At 33.4% G+C, this 21,036-nt stretch overlaps 1 protein-coding gene across 5 annotated transcripts in view; it reads left to right on the forward strand.

Moving 5' to 3' along the window:
* The window catches only part of LOC136030135 (sodium/potassium-transporting ATPase subunit alpha-B-like), a 146,455-nt gene that overhangs the window by 61,604 nt on the left and 63,815 nt on the right, over positions 1-21,036 (forward strand). For all 5 annotated transcript variants that reach the window (XM_065708828.1, XM_065708830.1, XM_065708827.1 and 2 more), the window contains exons 4-5: positions 3,728-3,931; positions 16,827-16,940. In XM_065708828.1, coding sequence (XP_065564900.1) covers positions 3,728-3,931; positions 16,827-16,940 — 318 coding nt within the window. The remainder of the gene's footprint in view (positions 1-3,727; positions 3,932-16,826; positions 16,941-21,036) is intronic.

Genomic DNA, 21,036 nt, shown 5'->3' on the forward strand with positions numbered 1-21,036 from the left:
AAACCGTTACACACCAAACAAATGTAATGTACTATTGCGTAAGACCCAGGTGTGCGTAATAACGTTTTGAGGGGCTATTAGCTCCAATAATATACCCCATTATCTGTGCTTTAAAACCGTAGGGCCGTACTCAATCTCACAATAACGTAGAAGTTACGACTAGTAACTTCTAGTCGTTTATAGTTTGATTTACATTTTCAATTTAAGCTCCACTTGTTATATGATTTATTGAGTCATTTACGTTAGTAACTGTTGTATGTTTTTTGCTATGACTTTTTATTTAATTTCTATTTGGTTTGGGTAATTTCTTCTTTAATAGTAATTTCTATTTAATAGTTTTAAGTTTTAACGTAATGTCAAATGAAACTTTTAATATGGCGATTTTGTTCAAAACAGTCAGAATTTTTAATAACTATGCCTTAAGAGATGACATGACCTCCACAGTCCGTGGGGTAAGGGCTGTAAGTTAACGATTACGATTGCTCCAACTACAGATAGGGTTACTCTAAATGCAGAGAGGGCTACTGCCTCCTTTGTAAAACAAAGCCTCTGGAAACAGAGCTTATTTAGTTCATCTGAATAAAACATACAGGCCTACATCAAAGTATAATAAAATATAAGACATATCAAAGGCTAAATCTGTAATCATCTGAATGCTCATGTATTTTACTAGAAATAAATTGTTTTATAATTTGCAAATAGTGGCTTTATGGTTCATATGCAGGTTGAATTTGGTTGCTTGATTTCCAGGAAGGGCTCACCCTTTTTTAGGGGAGTTTAATCCCTGTTTCGAAAATTTTGTTAGTTTTCATGTGCTCTTAATTCTTGTTTTTACAATTATACAAATTTTCTTGAGTTAAATGTTAAATGAGTTAAATAAGTTAAAATTAAACAACTTTAAAACAATACAGTTTACATAGTATCAGCATAAATAGTGGATTTTGTTTTTTAACTTTTTTTAATCAAAACTTGATCTTTTAGAGTTTCGGTTTCTAACTACTTCTTTTAAAGATTTGGTTTCCATTGGGCTTGCTCTTTACTTACAGTTTGCAACTACGAACAATTTGATCTAGGGCTCTTTTAAGTTTGAGAAGGCTGCTTCTCCCTCCTTCAAATCCCGGTTTTACGTTCAGGTATAACATTCGTATAACAGTGCTAGTATCCATAAAAATGCGCATTCCTCAAACTATTTATCAGGAGGGATGTTTAAAACATCAAAAATTAATTACAGTCATCATTTAAACGGTTTTCACGGCAAGTTGTTCAAAGTAAATGTTAGTTTTTTTTCAAATGAGCCCTCATCCGATTTTTTAGGACCTTGGTTCGATACGATCACCCCTGGGAGAAAAAAACAAACAAACAACTAAACATATACCCAGATCTTTTTTCAAGTAAAAAAAAACAAAAAAAAACACGTAAACTTGTTTCTAATTGTAGGGTTCTCTGATGCTCCGAATCCGATGGTTCAATTTTCATTAAAGGGGTGTCTTGACTTGTAGGGGGTGTTTACCTCTTTTTGAAAATCAGGCAAATTTTCGCAGGATCATAGCTCTTGATGGGTAACATTAGACAGAAAAATAACTATATATTCTGAATCAGCATAAAAACTCAGTTCCGTTGATTTATCTACTGATGTTAAAATGTCGTTTTTTTTATACAGTTTCAGTTACTAAGAATTTAGTAAGTTATACATTTTTCAGGAAGTTATGCATATCCTTAGTGTCATATGTGAGACCTTGAGATGGGAATATATTTTTTTTTTCATCATTTATGTTTCCCTAATTATTTGATTTTATTTGGTGATTAAAATGCCCTAAGTCAGTCAGTTTTACTCAGTAAATTTATCAAGTACGTTAAGCTTATCAAATAGTTCGTGTTAACGAACTGTAGTAAGGAGCGACCCGGCTCAATAGTAAACGGAACTCTAAAAAACGGAATTTATGTACCAATAGATATATCAAAAGGATCGGATTTTTGTGCTGATTTTAAATATATAAGTTTCATCAAATTTAGTCTTCTTTATCAATAGTTACAAGCCTGAGAAAATTTGCCTTGTTTTGGAAAATAGGGGGAACACCCCCTAAACGTCATACGATCTTAACGAAAATAACACCGTCGCATTCAGCGTACCAGAGAGCCCTACTGTAAAAGTTTCAAGCTCTTATCTATAAAAATGTGGAACTTAGTATTTTTTGCCAGAAGGGCGATCACGGGTGCGTGTTTATTTGTTTGTTTGTTGTTTTTTCTTCTCCCAGGGGTGATCGTATCGACCAAGTGGTCCTAGAATGTCGCGAAAGGGCTCATTCTAACGGAAATTAAAAGTTCTAGTGACCTTTTAAGTGAACAAAAAAATTGGAGGGCACCTAGGCCCCCTCCCACGCTCATTTTTTCCCGAAGTCAACAGATCAAAATTTTGAGATAGCCATTTTGTTCAACATAGTCGAAAAACATAATAACTATGTCTTTGGGGCTGACTTACTCCCCCACAGTCCCCAGGGGAGGGCTGCAAGTTACAAATTTTGACCAGCGTTATATACAGTAATAATTATTTGGAAGTGTGCAGACCTTCTCAGGATGTTTTTTTGGTTCGGGGGTTTGAGGGGAGGGGATACGTGGGAGGATCTCCCATTGTAGTAATTTGTCATGGGAGAAGAGAAATTCCTTCAAGGGGGAGTAGGATTTTCCAGCATTATCTAAAAAAGTAAAAAGTAAAATGAAAAATTAAATATGAAAAAGTTTTTTCAACTGAAAATAAAGACCAGCATTAAAACTTAAAACGAACAGAGATTATTACGCATATGGGGGGTCCATCTCTTCTTAATTAGCTCGCTCTTTACGCTGAAGTATTTTTAGTAATTTCAACTACTTATTCTACAGCCTGCGTGATTCGGGGGTCAATCTTAAAGAATTGGGACAAATCAAAGCTTTAGTGTAAAGAGTGAGGTATTAACGAGGGGGCAAACGCCCTCATATGCATAATAGAAATATACGAATATAGAAGTTCTTTACGTAAGTTAATTTGTAAGTTATGTATATTTTTTACTAATTATAACGTTCGTTAAAAATTAAAAATTCTAGTTGCCTTTTTAAGTAACCGAAAAATTGGAGGGCAACTAAGCCTCCTCTCCCATCCTTTTTCTCAAAATTGCCTGATCGAAACTAAGAGAAAGCCATTTAGCAAAAAAACAACAATTAATACGCAAATTTCGTTTTAATTACTCATTTGCGGAGAGACACAATAAAAATATGCATTAATTCAAAAACGTTCAGAAATTAAATAAAAAAAAAAGTTTTTCTAACTGCAAGTAAGGAGCGACATTAAAACTTAAAACGAACAGAAATTACTCCGTGTATGAAAAGGGCTGTTCCTCCGTCAACGTTTCGCTCTTTACGCTAAATTTATTTACTGTTTAATAAAGTAGAATTGAGAGAAAGAGTAAAACTTTAGCGTAAAGAGCGGGACGTTGAGGGAGGAACAGCCCCTTTAATACAGGGAGTAATTTCTGTTCGTTTTAAGTTTTAATGTCGCTCTTTACTTTCAGTTAGAAAAACTTGTTTTTTTATTTAATTTCTGAACGTTTTTGAATTAATCAATTAATTAATCTTTGAGTTGGTTAAGCACAAACATTCGTAAAAAATTAAAAATTATGTTAAATTCAAAAATTTTTCATTCAGGTCTCTTACGTGTTGAAGTGTTGACACATCCTAACATTATTCACTATTGCAGGGATTAACCAAAGCTCAAGCACGAGAGAATTTTGACCGTGATGGCCCCAATGCCCTAAGTCCAGGAAAAACAACTCCTGAATGGCTAAAATTCCTCAAGAACTTATTTGGAGGCTTTTCTCTATTATTATGGATTGGATCAATTCTCTGTTTTATTGCATATTATATTGAAGTATCCACTGCGGAAGTACCTCTGGCTGACCATGCAAGTATCTCAGGGTTTCTCTAAGAATTAATTTAGAAATGTTTTCCAAAGAAAGTTCTCAAAAAAAAGTAAAAAGTAATATCAAACCTAAATCGAACAGTACTTAAAACAATACTTAAACCTAAAACGAAAAGAAATTACCACAAAGAGAGTAAATCTACCACCCTCTTACCCCTCGAAGCTCCCTCCCCCTCAGAGCTTCTTAATAGATAAGCTATAGTCCCTGATGTGATTATAGTGCCAAAACTTTTAGACATTTTGAAGACGAAATACGCTTGTCTGCCCCTCTTCCTTATCCCCTAAAACTAAAATTTGAGCCCATTTGTCCCCCCACAAAAAATCTTTGAAAGTTCCATCTTGGTCCCACAAGTGGTACTTGTATGATATACCCACTACCTAATATTCTTCTAATATGTTTCTTTGACGCTCAATCCGAACGAAATATACAGAAGCAAGATAAAAATGTAATACTTCAGAAACAAATTTGGGTTATATAATCGCACATTAGGGGATGGGGGTAAAGTATAGCGGGTTTGCATGCCTTATGTGTTAGGTATAATTATTCTGCATACTGAGTAGCAGGAATTGCTTTCTAACTTCACACTGCCAAAATACTTTACCCCCCCCCCCCTAATGTGTAAATATTTAGCCCAAATTATAATAATAGTAATAATAATAATTTATTTGTTACCCGTTTGTTTTGACAATTTAAGCGGAGTAAAAACATTAAGGAAAGAAAAACAAAATAACACAAATAATACAATTAATACAGTCTAATCAAAGGGTGGTAAGGACCCAAGCGTTGACAGGCCTCAGCACCTAATCTAGCATAGAGTTTTTTATAAACAAAAATAATATCAGTGGCACAAAACTTTCTGATTTCTATAAGAACGCGGCAGATACAATAGATATTTACAATAACGAAAATACAGAACTCTTATACCTTGGAAATCTTGATTATTAAAAAACGGGCGCAAACCGGAAAGAAACAATATAGAATGATCGCAATATGTATATTTTATATATTTTCCATCGATTCTGTCTCTTTTCTTTGTCTTGTCTCACGCTAAGCTGAAAGAAACGAACGAAAAAAAATCGTTTCTATAATGCGTTAATGAATGAACAACTTGAACAGTAGTGGGCTTATCATACAAGTACCTTCCAAGCCGTTTCTGGGGTGTTACAGTAAAATTAGTAAAGATCTACAGAGATCCATGTAAACCTGAGGTTATTTCCTGCGGGCTTTGGGTACATAGACATTGCAATCTCCTTTTTAGTTATTTTCAGTGGATATAGGTTTTTTTTACGTTGAGGGATAACGGAAAGTTAGGAACGCTATATAGGGGACAAATTGCCACAATGTATAGCGAGGTAACGCGGGATTTGTAACATTTTTTTTCTTTAAGACCTTTTAGCCCCTAAGAGAGACTAATTCTAAGAGGTAGTCTCCTAAGCAATCAGCCAGGAACACTGTTTTTAAGTTTTATAGACTAGCATCTCGGCGATTCGTCTAGTTTAAACACTATACTTTTATAGGAAATACTTTTATTAGCAAATTACCGTTTCTCCAAAGTTTGTTTTTTGTACTACGATTAGAAGTATCTTAATGTTAATGCGTAATTTTAAATTCACATTTCTATTGGGCGTATTAAGCAAGAATTTTGGAAATCCTTAGTGTTGGAACGAGACGACAACCCCAGGGGCCTTTTGCAGGTAGTGCTAAATTTTTGAGTTGAATTAATTTCTTGTTTCTTCCAAATATATTTTGTTCATTTTATTATGTTCATTTTAGACTATTTTCTTCGGAACGAATGGGTGAGATTATATTCCCCAGTAAAAAAGTCCTTGATCCTACTCTAAGAAGGGTTTGGAGCCATGCATCCTATTTGGATTTTGAAAAATCGCACGTGTTTAAACTAGACGAATCACCAAAATGGCGGCAATATGATAAACCCTATAAAACTTAAAAACAGTATCCTAGGTTGATTGATTAAGCAATCAGTAGTGTAAGGGACAATCCTACGCAGGGCAAACCCTTATTTGGGCACTAAAGATTGCCTATACTAAACTAGACCATTGAGCTACTTTCACACAGGTATCCGACTCAGACAGGTATCCGACGCTTTTGGGTGAATGACCTACGTGCTCTTGTCAGGGGAAGATTAGCAAATATTCAATCTTCACTGAATAAAACCAATGTCCAGTTATTATAATACTTAATATTCAAGTCATGATAATTGTATGAACAATTTTTTTTCTTGAAAATATTGTTTAGTATTGGGGTATGCATAAAGTTGAAATTATCAAAGTCGTATGTATTTTAAGCAATGATGCGACAGCCCTTGGTCATCCATGTCCAACCTTCAAGGGGACCAACGCCCCTTCCCTAGCTTTTTCCCCACCTTTTCGTACTCACTTTTTTAGTAGCTGGTTCTATCACGTGGTTTTTTTTGGAAGGGTGGCACATGATAATAGGTTGTGATATTGATATAAATTTTAGCCAAGTATTTCCAAATCTTGTGTGGTATCTCCGAAATCTTTTTTGATATTATCAAACATCTTGCAGATTTAAATCATTCATTTTAGTTTTATGATGATATTTTACATGTCTTTATTTAAGTAAAAATATTTTATGTATTACTTATTAATGCTTCCATTATTTTTCGGGTACACTAGGAATTCGAACATTTAGAATGTTTATTAAAAAGTCAGACATTCAATAAAAGGAATTTTCAGAGACACAGAAACTACTAGTGGGCTCAGAATTTTCTTTGACTTCAAATTTTGTGCACTCAAAATTGTTTTGGATATATTTTGAATAAATCAGATGTAACTTAACAGAGCGTGTTCTTATTTGTCAAAACTAAACCCCAAGCTTCTTTAATGATCATATATTTTGATAAATCAGATGTATCTTAACCGTGTGTATTCTAATTTGTCTAAACTAAAACCCAAGTTTTGTAAATGATCAAAGATTTTTGATAAATCAGATGCAACTTAACCGTGTGTGTTCTTATTTGTCAAAACTAAAATCCAGTTTCTTAAATGATCTAATATTTTTAATAAATCAGATGTATCTTAACTGTGTGTATTCATGGTTATCAAAACTAAAACCCAAGTTTTTTAAATAATCAAATATGTTTAATAAGTTAGATGAATCTTAACCATGTGTATTCTTATTAGCCAAAAATAAAGTCAAAGTTTCTTAAATGATCAATTTTTTTTAATAAATCAGATGTGTCTTAACCGTGTGTGTTCTTATTGGTGATAATGAAAATGCGACTCTCTTAAATGATGAAATATTTTTAATAAATCAGATGTATCGTAACAGTGTCTGTTCATATTTATCAAAACTTTTTAATGAATCAGATGTAACTTAACCATGACATACTTGTCTTGTGGCTTAAACATTCTTATTTATCAAAAATAAAAGCTGCGTTTCTTAAATGTTCTAATATTTTTTATAAATCAAATGTATATTAACCGTGCGTGTTCTTGTTTTTCAAAACTAAAACCCAAGTTTCTTAAATGATGAAATATTTTAAATAAATCAGATGTAAATTAACAATCTGTGTTCATATTTATCAAAACTTAAACTCAAGTTTCTTAAATAGTCAAATATTTTTAATAAATCAGATGTAACTTAACCGTGTGTATTCTTATTTGTCAAAACTAAAACCCAAGTTTCTTAAATGATAAAAGATTTTATAATAAATAAGATGTGTCTTAACCGACAGTGTCCTTATTTGTCAAAATTAAAATCCAAGTTTCTTAAATGATCAAATGTTTTTAATAAAGCAGATGTATCTTAATCGTGTGCATTCTTATTTGTCAAAAACTAAAACCCAAGTTTCTTAAATGATCATTTTTTTAATAAATCAAATGTAACTTAACCGGTTGTATTCTTATTTGTCAAAACTAAAACCCAAGTTTTTTAATAATAAAATATTTTTAATAAATAAGATGTGTCTTAACCTACCATGTCCTTATTTGTCAAACAAAAACCCGAGTTTCTTAAATTATCAAATGTTTTTAATAAATAAGATGAATATTAACCGTCTGCATTCTTATTTGTCAAAAATAAACAACCATGTTTCTTAAATGATCAAACATTTTATTAAATCAAATGTATCTTAACCGTGTGTATTCTTATTAGAAAAATAAAATTCAAGTTTTATAAATGATAATTTATTTTTAATAAATAAGATGTATCTTAGCCGTGTATGTTCGTATTTGTCAAATTTAAAACCAAATTTTCTTAAATGATCAAATATTTTTGATAAATCAGATTTATCTTAACCACGTGTATTCTTATTTGTTCAAACAAAAACCCAAGTTTTGTAAATGATCAAATATTTTTAATTAGTCAGATGTATCTTAACCGCGTGTGTTCTTATTTGTCAAAACTAAAACTCATGTTTCTTACATGATCAAATATTTTTAATAAATCAAATGTATCTTAACTGTGAGTACTCTTATTTTTCAAAACTAAGCCAAAGTTTCTTAAATGATCATATATTTTTTAATAAATCATATTTATCTTTAACAGTGTATTCTTATTTGTCAAAACAAAACCCAAATTTAAGAAAATTGGGTTAGATGTATCTTATCCGTGTGTGTTCTTATTTGTCAAAACTAAAATCCCAGTTTCTTAAATGATCTAGTATTTTTAATAAATCAGATGTATCTTAACTGTATGTATTCATGGTTATCAAAACTAAAACTCAAGCTTCTTAAATTATTAAATATATTTAATAAATCAGATGTACCTTAACAGTGTGTATTCTTATTAGCCAAAAATAAAATCCAAGTTTCTTAAATGATCAAATTTTTTTAATAAATCAGATGTATCTTAACTGTGTGTGTTCTTATTGGTGAAAACGAAAACGCAACTTTCTTAAATGATGAAATATTTTTAATTAATCATATGTATCGTAACCGTGTCTGTTCATATTTATCAAAACTTAAACCCAAGTTTCTTAAATAATCACATATTTTTAATGAATGAGATGTAACTTAACCATGTGTATTCTTATTTATCAAAAATAAAAGCTGAGTTTCATAAATGATCTAATGTTTTTAATAAATCTGATGTTGTTTATTAGCCAAAATAATCCAATAATCCAGGTAATTCTTATTAGCAAAAAATAAAATCCAAGTTTCTTAAATGATCAAATATTTTTAATAAATCAGATTTACCTTAACCATCTTTTTTATTATTTGTCATAACTAAAATCCAAGTTTATTACATGATGTAATATTTTTAATAAATCATATGTATCTTAACCGTGTGTGTTCATAGTTATCAAAACTAAAACCCCAGTTTCTTAAATAATCAAATATGCTTAATAAATCAGATGTATATTAACCGTGTGTATTTTTATTAGCCAAAAATAAAATCAGAGTTTCTTATATGATCAAATTTTTTAATAAATCAGATTATCTTAACCGTTTGTGTTCTTATTAGGCAAAACCTAAACCCGAATATCCTAAATGATCAAATATTTTTAATAAATTAGATGTATCTCAATCATGTGCGTTCTTATTTGACAAAACTATAAGGCGAGTTTCTTAAATGATTAAATATTTTTATAAATCAGATGTATCGTAAGAGTGTTTGTTCATATTTATCAAAACTTAAACACAAATTTCATAAGAAATGACATATTTTTAATCAATCAGATGTATCTTAACCGTGTGTGTTCTTGTTTATCAAAGCTAAAACAAAAGTTTCTAAAATGATCAAATATATTTAATAAATTAGATGTATCTTAACGGTTATTGTTCTTATTTGTCAAATAAGAACAAGATTCTTAAATGATCAAATATTTCTAATAAATCAGATGTATCTTAACCGTTTGTGTTGTTATTTGTTAAAACTAAAACCCAAATTTCTCACATGACTAAATATTTTTTGATAAATCAAATGTATGTGTTCTTGTATCAAAACTAAATCTCAAATTTATTAAGTGATAAGTTATTTTTAATAAATCAGACGTATCTTTACCGTGTCTGTTCTTGTTTATCAAATATAAATCATCTAAAAGTTTTAATAAGTTAGATGTATCTTAACTGTTTGTGTTCTTATTTATCAAATATAAACCCAAGTTTCTTAAATGATTATATATTTTTAATAAATCAGATGTGTCTATGCATTGATAAATCTATGCATAAACAAATTGATAAATCTATGCATAAACAATGGGGAAATTTTATAACTTGAAGACCTTTCCCTGGAGCTGCGTTGGGGGGGGGGTTGTCATGTTGCATCCAAAGGCATAGTTATTGGGTCTTACAAGTATGACGAACAAAATTGCTATCTCAAAATTTTGATCAGACAATTTTGGGAAAAAGGGTTAGGGGAGGGGGCTAAGTTGCCTTCCTACCTTTTTGGTCACTGTAAAAGGGCAGTAGAACTTTTAATTTCTTTTTCTATTCTGATTCTAATTTCTGTTCTGAACGAGCACTCTCACGAAATTCTAGGACCACTGGGTCGATACGATCACCCCTGAAAAAAAAAACAACAACAAAAAAAAACACAAATAAATATCTTTAACAAATAAGCAAAAACAAATAACCATCAATAAACATAAAGAAAAAATCTTTCTTTTGGCCAAAAAAATACAAAATTCCACATTTTTGCATATAGAAGCTTGAAAATACTACAGTAGGATTTTCTGATATACTGAATCTGATTGTATGATTTTCATTATGATTCTATACCTTTTTGCGGCGTTTCCCCTTTAAAAAAATCAAGCAAATTATCTCAGGCTCGTATTCTTTAATGGGTAATACTATACTTAATGGAAATAATATATTCGAAGTCAGCATAATAAGCCGATTTTTTATGTTTCTATTGGTATCAAAATTTCATTTTTTAGACTTTCGGTTAGTATTAAGCCGTGTCGCTTCTTACCACGCTTAATACCTTCTTACCACAAACTGTTCGTTACCACAAACTAGTTGATCAGATCCATGTGATCTTTATCTGGACCATAAATCAAGAGGCAGAATATTATGTAATATTTTTGGCGAGCCAGTAAAATCGCGACGCAAAGCACTATAGTTTTACTGGGTCACTATTTAAATGCAATAAACTAACAAGAGTAATTTTCATGCAACCATAGGATGATCCACAAAATATAAATATCTGCACTGAAAACTACTGAAATCTCAAACTGTCAAAATCTTTTTCTAAGTTCTTATGGCACTTGGTATCTACCAAGTGACATACAGCGATCGCGAATTCTGTCGGTCGGTCTGTCTGTCGGTCTGTTTGTCCCGGTTTTGCTACTTTCGGCACTTCCAGGTAGGCTAGAACGATGAAATTTGGCAGGCGTATCAGAGACCAGACCAAGTTAAATTAAAATTATCGTTTCCCCGATTCAACCATCTGGAGGGGGGAGGGGGACGGTTAAATCGGTAAAATTAGAAAAAGGAGGCATTTTTAACTTACGGACCGGTGATCGGATCTTAATGAAATTTGATGTTTGAAGGACATAGCGTCTCAGAGCCCTCAATTTAAATCCCGACCGGATTAGATGACATTGGGGGGAGTCGGGGTGGGGAAACCTAAAATCATGGGAAACGCCTAGAGTGGAGGAATCGGGATGAAACTTGGTGGGAAAATAAGCACAAGTCCTAGATACGTGATTGACATAACTGGAAAGGATCTCCTCTCTTTGGGGGAGTTGGGTGGGAGGTTTAATTATGAAAAATTAGAAAAAAAAGGTATTTTTAACTTATGAAAGAGTTATCGGATCTTATTGAAATTTGATGTTTCGAAGGATATGGTGTCTCAGAGCTCTTATTTTCAATCCGGACCGGATCCGGAGACACTGGGGGGAGTTGGGGGGTAAAGCCTAAAATCTTGGAAAACACTTAGATTGGAGAGATCGGGATGTATTTTGGTTGGAAAAATAAGCACAAGTACTAAATATGTGATTGACATAACTGGAACGGATCCCCTCTTTTTGGGGGAGTTGGGGGGGATGTTTAATTCTGAAAAACTAGAAAAAAGAGTTATTTTTAACTTATGAAAGAGTGATCGGGTTTTATTGAAATTTGATGTTCAAAGGATATGGTGTCTCAGAGCTCTGATTTTCAATCCCAAGCGGATCCGGAGACATTGGGAGAGTTGGAGGGGAGCCTAAAATCTTAGAAAACGCTTACAGTGGAGGGATCGGGATGAAACTTGGTGGGAAAAGTAATCACAAGTCTTAGATATGGGATTGACATAACCGGAACGGATCCGCTCTCTTTGGGGGAGTTGGGGGAGGAATAATCTCGAAAAAATTGAAACATGAGGTATTTTTAACTTACGAAGAGGTGATCGGATCTTAATGAAATTTGATGTTTGGAAGTATGTTGTGTCTCATTGCTCTTATTTTAAATCTGGACTGGATTCGGTGACACTGGGGGGAGTTGGGAGGGACCTAAAATCTTTGAAAACGCTTAGATTGGAGAGATCGGGATGAAACTTGAAAAAAAGAACAAGTCCTAGATACGTGATTGACATAACTGGAATGGATCTGCTCTCTTTGGGGGAGTTGGGGGGAAGGGTTAATTCTAAAAAGTTAGAAAAAATGAGGTATTTTTAACTTACGAAGAAGTGATAGGATCTTAATAAAATTTCATATTTAGAAGTATCTCATAACTCAGATCTCTCATTTTAAATGCCGACCGGATCCAAAATCATTGGGGGTGGGACTGGTTGGAAAATGCTTAAAGCGGAGATTTCAGGATGGAACTGGGTGGGAAGAAAAGCACAAGTCCAAGATAAGTGACTGACATGATAGGATCGGATCCGCTCTCTTTGGTGGAGTTTGGGGGGGGGAGTAATTTGGAAAAATTAGAAAAAATGAGGTATTTGTAACTTGCGAACGGGTGATGAAATCTTAATGAAATTTGATACTTAGATGGATACATCTCATTTTATACCTCTCATTTTAAATCCCGGCCAGATCCAGTGATATTGGAGGGGGGAGTTGGAGGGGGAAACTGAAAATCTTAGAAACCGGAAATCTTGGAAAACGCTTAGAGTTGAGAGATCGGGATGAAACTTGATGGGATTGACATGTGATCGACATAATTGGAACGGGCTCGTTCTCTTTGGGGGATCTGGAGGTTGTTAACTTGGAGAAATTAAAAAATTGAGGTATTTTTAATTTATGAACGGGTGACCGGATTTTAATGAAATTTGGTATTTAGAATAGTCATAGAGCTCTTTTTTTCAAATCCCAACCAGATCTATTGACATTAGGGGGAGTTGGAGGGGGAAACGGGAAATCTTGGAAAACGCTTATAAATGTCATAGATTCGTGATTGACCTAACTGGACTGGATCCGCTTTCTTTTGGGGAGTTAGGGGATGGGGTTCAGTGCTTTGGCGAGTTTGGTGCACAAATTGACTTAATAAAGTCGTTTTCACCGATTTGACCATCTGGGGGCTGAAGGGAGAGGAAAAATTAGAAAATTGAGATATTTTTAGCATACGAGTGGGTGATCGGATCTTAATGAATTTTGATATTTAGAAGGGCCGTGATTCAGAGCTCTTATTTTAAATCCCGGCCGGCATTAAGCCTCTGATTTTTCCTTTTAAAGCAATCTACTGATTCTTAAAACTTTGCTAGAGCTCATGCCATATGAGCTCTTGGCTCTTCCGACCTCGTCACAAGTGCCATATGAGTTCTTAACTCTTGTTTTAAATGTAGCGAAAATACCAACTCAGTTTCTAGATTAGTGCAAAAATGAATTTGACAAGCACAATAATGGGCCAAATAGAAATAGATGATAATACTGACAGAGCGTCTACCGCTATCTTAGATAATAGTTGCAACTGTTTCATTATTGATTCCAAATTCAAAAGAACTAACTATAACTAAAGAAAATAAAGATATGGTAGACGAATTGCTTATTTTAAGTCTTGCAAATGATCTCTAAACTGGAGATTTAAGCTATATTTTTAATAATTTATATACAGTGTATTTTTCTCAAATTGCCTTCTCCCTCTCCCAAAAATTAGCCAGAAAAACATATCTGAAAGTTTTGATCATGAATAATTGGGAAAATGGCACGGGTGGGGGGGGGTGGTTGCTGTCTGATTACTTTTGGCTTTTAAAAAGGAACTAGAACGTTTTATCTCAGATAGAATGAGCCTCCTTCATAGTTTATGTGACCACCCCTTCCATAAAAACACTATATGTGAACAGTAAGCATCTTGCATAACTTACAGCTCTTGCCTCTGGAGCTTGGGGGGAGGGGCTTCAACTCTGGCAGCACAATTTTTAACCCTTCGGACCGTTTTGAAAAACGTAACTATCTCAAAATTTTAATCATATGTATATGGGAAAAAGGGCACCAGGAGGGTGGGGCAGGTTGCAGTCTGATTACCTTTGACTCTAAAAAGAGAACTATAACTTTTGATCTCAGATCGAATGCCTCATCTATGACCCTTCCGTAAAAAACTTTATTTGTTAATAAGGGTATAACTATCAGTCCTTGCCCCATGGATTTAGGGTATGGGGATGTCAAACTCAGATGCATGGTTGTTTGAACTTTGGACTGTTAGAACTAAATGGCTGTCACAAATCTTGATAAAAACATTTGGGGAGAAGGGTACAGGGGGCTAGTTACCTTCAATATCTTTTGACTGTTGAAAAGGGAACTAGAACTTTTGATTTCCGACTGAACGAACTCCCTCAAAAGTTTAAAGGACCACCCCTTCCATAAAAATATTATAGTTTGACAATGGGCAACTTGCATTACTAACAGCCCTTGTCTCGGGGTTCTGTTCTTTTTTTCAAACCTGGAGGTAGATTTGTTTTCCATTAGAACTATTTAAGAAAATGGGTATCTATTTGGGGAAACAGGGCGTGGGGGGATCTGGTTTCCCTTTGAGATGACTTTTGACCATTAACAAGGATGCTAAAACACCTGCTTTCAAATCGAATGAGCCCTCTCTGATGTTTACACGACTACCCCTTCCATAAAAACCTTGTATGTTAACAATAAGCAACTTCCATAGGTCTTAGTCCTTACCCCGCGGACTTTGGGAAGTTTCAAACCCGGAAGCATAATTATCTGACCTATAGACTATTTTGAACAAAATGGTTTTCTCGAAAATTGATCAGAAGCATTTGGGAAAAAGGGCGTGGGTGGTTGTCCTTCGATCACTTGGACTCTTAAAACGAGAAATAGAACTATCGGTTTCAAGTGGAATGACCTCTCTCCGAGGCTTGTATGACAACCCCATCCATAAAAACCTTAGATTTTAACACGGGCAACTTGCATAACCTACAACCCTTGCCCCCAGACTTTGGGGTGTTTTGTCAACCTCAAAAGCATAGATATTTGATCTTTGGACTATTTTGAAAAAATTAGCTATGTCAAAATTTGGTTGGATGTATTTGTGGAAAAGAGGGCTATAAACGAACAGAAATTACTTCGTATATGAAAGGGGCTGCTTCCTCATCAACGTCCCGCTCTTTACGCTAAAGTTTGGCTCTTTCTCTCAACTCTACTTTTAAAAACAGTAAACAACTTTAGCGTAAAGAGCGGGACATTGATGAGGAAGCAGCCCCTTTAATATACGAAGTAATTTCTGTTCGTTTTAAGTTTTTATGTCGCTCCTTACTTTCAGCTAAAAAAAACTTATTTTTTTTATTTAATCACTGTTTCATGGTGTGCAGTAAATTTTTATCCTTAGCCTTTTATTTTCAAATACGTTCCGTTCAAATGTATTGGGGTTCAATTGTTAAATCATTTAAAGAGATTGCTGCAACAGACTAAGCACTTAAGTTCTTCAAAAGTAGCCACTGTTCGTCTTCAAAGTTTTATTTAAACATCAGTTTTCTAATTTCTCCTCTATAAGACAGAATCAAAAGGAGAGCAACGTCCTTTAGAATAGTAGAATCAAATGCAAGTCATAAATGTAATTATCCTAAGGAATATTTTTTTCATGTAATCTTTATTATAGTCGTAATGTTTCATTATATTATTGTTGTTATTCGTGGTTGTTTTGACGCATAAAAACCACAAAGTTTGAAACATAATTAGTTTTCAGTAAAGAGCAAATGACGCCATAGGCTTCAGGAAATTTAAGGGAGTGCTAACACTACTCTTGTTTGTGGAAATTTCTAGTTATTTCACTGATTATTATGGGTAATTAAGGGCTTACTAGTCCTACTTTTATTTGGAAAAATTCCTTTCGTTTCATTGATTATCCATTTTAATTTATTTTCATGTCCGGTTTGAATTATTTATCCGTGGTTGCAACTGTTATTTTCAAGCATGATGTAATTATTCAGTTTAATTGCTTTTTGTTTTAGGTTTCATTTATTCATTAATAGTAATCTATCAAAATATAAAGAAAAATATCCCGCATTTATTCTTCAGATAGCACTCGCAACAAAGGTGAATATAGATTCAGCTTACTATCTTACAACGTTTTAATGTAATTTTGCATAATGTTTTCGCAAATTCTTTCTTTTGTCTCTTATTTGTTGCCTAATCTTTTTCTGTTTTTATTATATTTCTTTTTACACTCCTTTATTTATTCTTGGGGATTTTACAATCGTTCTTCATATTTGGACTTTTTAATGATCTATATCCCTTCGCCTTTGCCCATCGATTTTTTCCTTTGTTTCAAAATTTCTCTCCTTTGGTTTTCTTTCATTTTCATTTTCTTTCCTCTCGAATCCTTGTATTTGTTTGGTCTTATGATATTTTTATAGCACGTTTTTGTTGTTTCCATTTTTAATAGTCGTTTTCTTATATTCGTCTATTATCATCTTTTTTTCTTCCATTACAGCTGATAATTCTCATGTTAATTTTTTTAATTATAAACTTTTTATTTGATCATACTTTTTTACATCCGTATTATTTTATTTCTTTAGTTGTATCTTGGAATAGTTTTGGCGTCAGTTGTTATAGTCACAGGATGCTTTTCCTACTACCAAGAAAACAAAACATCTCGAATTATGGAGTCATTTAGAAATTTAGTTCCTCAGGTAAGACTACTATATAATATATTCAGAAAAGTTTAAAATAAAACATCGAAGCTAGCCAAATAATTCATATGTAGAATCTTTCAAGGCTAAAAACCCAATGTAATTATGAAGAATATGGACTCCCAGCCTGAGTTCCGAATTGACCTGAGTATCCGAAAATCTTGTCAGAACTTGAACGGTTGATAAGCTACTGGGATTTTTGAAATTGTGGGAGAGTTTAGATCTCCCTACACACAGCTTGTAAATCCTACAAAATATTAGATTAAAAAAAAAATAAAAAAATCAACTGAAAGCAAGGAGCTTTCGTAAAATTACTTTTTGTTCTTTATACGCTAAAGTTTCTTACTACTTTTAAAAAAGCCTCACTTTGTTTTAATTAAACGAACCTTGTGTTTCAGGAGTCGTTCTTGAAGAATTGGGATAAATTTCAATCTTTAGCACAAAGAGCGAGGTGTTGAGGAGGGACAACCCCCCTCATATACGTAATAGTTTCTGTTCGTTTGTAAGTTTTAATATTGCTCCTTACTTTCAGAAAAAATCAGTATTTATTTAATTTCTGATCTTTTTTAGCTATTGCCAAGAAATCTGGCTGGTGAAAATTTACCCTAAAATTGAGTCGGCAAAAAAAGTAAGAAATTTGAAAAATTTCGCATAGGAATTGCATATTCCACAGTGTAAAATTTTCCCTGAAAAATTCACCCCTGTAGCCTTCCTTTCCCATGGAAAATTTCCCCTGTGGAAAATCCCCCCAGTAAAAATTTCGGTCAAAACAATCGAAAAATATATGCATATTTCCCGATAACAAATACACAACGTAAACAATGGGCAAATTTTATAACTTAACTAGCTATAGGAGTAGCGCTTCGTTCCACCCCAAAACCTGGCTGATGGGGGCGCTTCGCCCCCCCCCCCCCGCGCGCGTAAATCGTTACGCGCCATATTAGTTACGTGCCATTGTAGTTGTGTCCCTGTGTCCCACCTGTGAATACAGATAGATATATATATTTTTAACTACGTAAAACTTGCGAATATACAACATTCTTTGCTGTCCCATTGTCTGTCCATATAAATAGATTGTCAGGTTTACCAACTCTGGAACAGGCAACATAATTGTTGTCCATGGGAAAGCAATCCGTATTCAGATCTATACCGCATTTTTCTAATGATAGCCCTTGAGCTTTGTTGATGGTGATTGCTAATCGAACATTCCCTGTGTCCCCGTCGTCATTTATATACCCTCCAGTGCCCTCGGCGTCCCCGTTGTAGTTGTGTCCCTGTGTCCTGGTCGTCATATATATTTCCTGTGTCCCGGTCGTCATTTGTGTACCGGTATCCCAGTCTGTAATTTCTCTTCGAGTGTCCCTGTCGTCATTTATATTCCCTGTGTCCCGGTCGTCATTTGTGTCCCGGTGTCCCAGTCTGTAGTGTCATCTTATAATGACGTCATATACAAAGCCTTATATACTTATAATGACGTCAAATGCAAACCCACAAACAAACAAACATGCATATATACAACTTATTTTTATATGTATAGAATACAGTTTTTTTAGTTTTTTTTCTTTTTTAGGTTTTTCTTTTCTTAGTTTTTTTTTCTTTTTTAGTTTTTCTTTTTTTTTTAGTTTCTTCTTTTTATTGATTTGTTTTCTTCAATTTGTCAATGTTCGTTCTAACATTGGCACTTGGAAAAATCTTTACGTGCCAAGCATGCTAAAGCTCCAACAATTTATAATAAACCTTAAAATTTTGGGTATCGTTTTAATGTTTTCAAATTACTTTAATCTATTGTCAAAATATATTGAAATATTTGTGCAATTCTCAGTTTTTTAGTTTTTTCTTTTTTTAGTTTCTTGCCTTTTTTTATTTTTTTCTTTTCAGTTTTTTACCTTTTTTTTATTTTTTTACGTTTTTTCTTTTTAGGTTTTTTCTTTTTTTTAATTTTTTTATTTTTTAGTTTTTTTAGTTTTTTCTAAGTTTTCTTTAGTTTTTTTTTAGTTTTTTCCCTTTTTTTTCTTTTTTCAGTTTTCTTTTTCTTCTTTATTTTTCAGCGTCACTATGAAATACATATCGCCAAACCTTTGCTTTTTTAACTAAAATCTGGTAGGCATTGATGACCTTATCCAAGTCAAAATCCCAAACCCAGTCATCATCGCTATCATTTTCAGTTTTGATACGTTTCCACTCTCGCTGTCCAGGTGGATTTTCATCTAACTGCGCGGTTTTGCGTTCTTTAGCTGCAAGCCTTTTGGCATTAACCCTTTGAGCAGATTCCTCGGCTGTTTCTTCTGCCATTGTAGGATTTATACTAAAATTTATCTTTGAATTAACTATTTGAGCAACTTCCTCGGCTGTTTCTTCTGTCATTTTAAGATCTATTAAATAAAAAAAACAAGTTTTTTTTAACTGAAAGTAAGAAGCGACATTAAAATTTAAAACGAACAGAAATTACTTCGTATATGAAAGAGGCTGCTTCCTCATCAACGCCCCGCTCTTTACGCTAAAGTTTGACTCTGTCTCTCAATTCTTCTTTTTAAAACAGTAAAAAACTTTAGCGTAAAGAGCGGGGTGTTGATGAGGAAGCAGCCTCTTTCAAATACGAAGTAATTTCTGTTCGTTTTAAGTTTTAATGTCGCTCCTTAATTTAAGTTAAAAAAACTTGTTTTTTTTTATTTAATTTCTGAACGTTTTCGAATCAATGCATGTTTTGATTTTGGCTCTCCGCAGAGGAATAATTAAAACGAAATTTGCATTTTTTTTTTTTTTTTTTGGCTAATTGCTTTCTCATAATTTTGATCGAATGATTTTAAGAAAAAAAAAGAGCGGGGGAGGAAGCCTAGTTGCCCTCCGATTTTTTTGTCAATTAAAAAGGCAACTAGAACTTTTAATTTTTTACGAATATTTTTATTAGTAAAAGATTTATGTAACTTATAAATTAGCTTACGTAAAGAACTTTTGTATTCTCATATTTTTATTACATATATGAGGGGGTTCACCCTCTTGTCAGATCCTCGCTCTTTACACTAAAGCTTAAATTTTGTCCCAATTCATTAAGAATGACCCCAGAATCACAAAAGCAGTATAATAAATAGTTGAAATTACTAAAAATACTTTAGCGTAAAGAGCGAGGTATTAGGAGGAGGTGAGCCCCTCAAATGGGTAATAATTTCTGTTTGTTTTAAGTTTTAATGCTGTTCCTTACTTCCAGCTGAAAAAACTTTTTCACATTTATCTTTTCATTGTTTTTTTTTTTAAATAATGCTAGTAAATCCTGCGCTTCCTTCATGGAGATTTTCTTCCCCCATGACAAATTATCGATGGAAAGTTCCCCCAGCATATCCCCCTCTTCTCAACCCCTCCCCCAGCCAAAAGAATCCTCCTGGAAACGCCTGTACACTTCCCAATAACCATTACTATATGTAAGCATTGGTCAAAGCTTGTAACTTGTTGCCCCTCCCATGGGGACTGTGGGGGAGTAAGTCATCCCCAAATACATAGTTATAAGGTTTTTCGACCACGCTGAATAAAATGGCTATCTCAGAATTTTGATCCGTTGACTTTGGTAAAATAATTAGCGTGGGAGGGGGCCTAGGTGCCCTCCAATTTTTTGGTCACTTAAAAAGGGCACTAGAACTTTCCATTTCCTTTAGAATGAGCCCTCTTGCAACATTCTAGGACAACTGGGTCGATACGATCATACCTGGGGAAAAAAAACAAAAAAACAACAACAAAAAAAACAAATAAACACGCATCCGTGATCTGCCTTCTGGCAAAAAATACAAAATTCCACACTTTTGTAGATAGGAGCTTGAAACCTCTACAGTAGGGTTCTCTGATACTCTGAATCTGATGGTGTGATTTTCGTTAAGATTCTATGACTTCTAGGGGGCGTTTCCCCCTATTTTCTAAAATAACACATATTTTCTCAGGCTCGTAACTTTTGATGGGTAAGACTAAACTTGATGAAACTTATATATTTAAAATCAGCATCAAAATGCGATTCGTTTGATGTAGGTATTGGTATCAAAATTCCATTTTTTAGAGTTTTGGTTACTATTGAGCTGGGTCGCTCCTTACTACAGTTCGTTACCACGAACTG

This window comes from Artemia franciscana, chromosome 8, assembly GCF_032884065.1.
Source record: "Artemia franciscana chromosome 8, ASM3288406v1, whole genome shotgun sequence".
NCBI lineage: Eukaryota > Metazoa > Arthropoda > Branchiopoda > Anostraca > Artemiidae > Artemia > Artemia franciscana.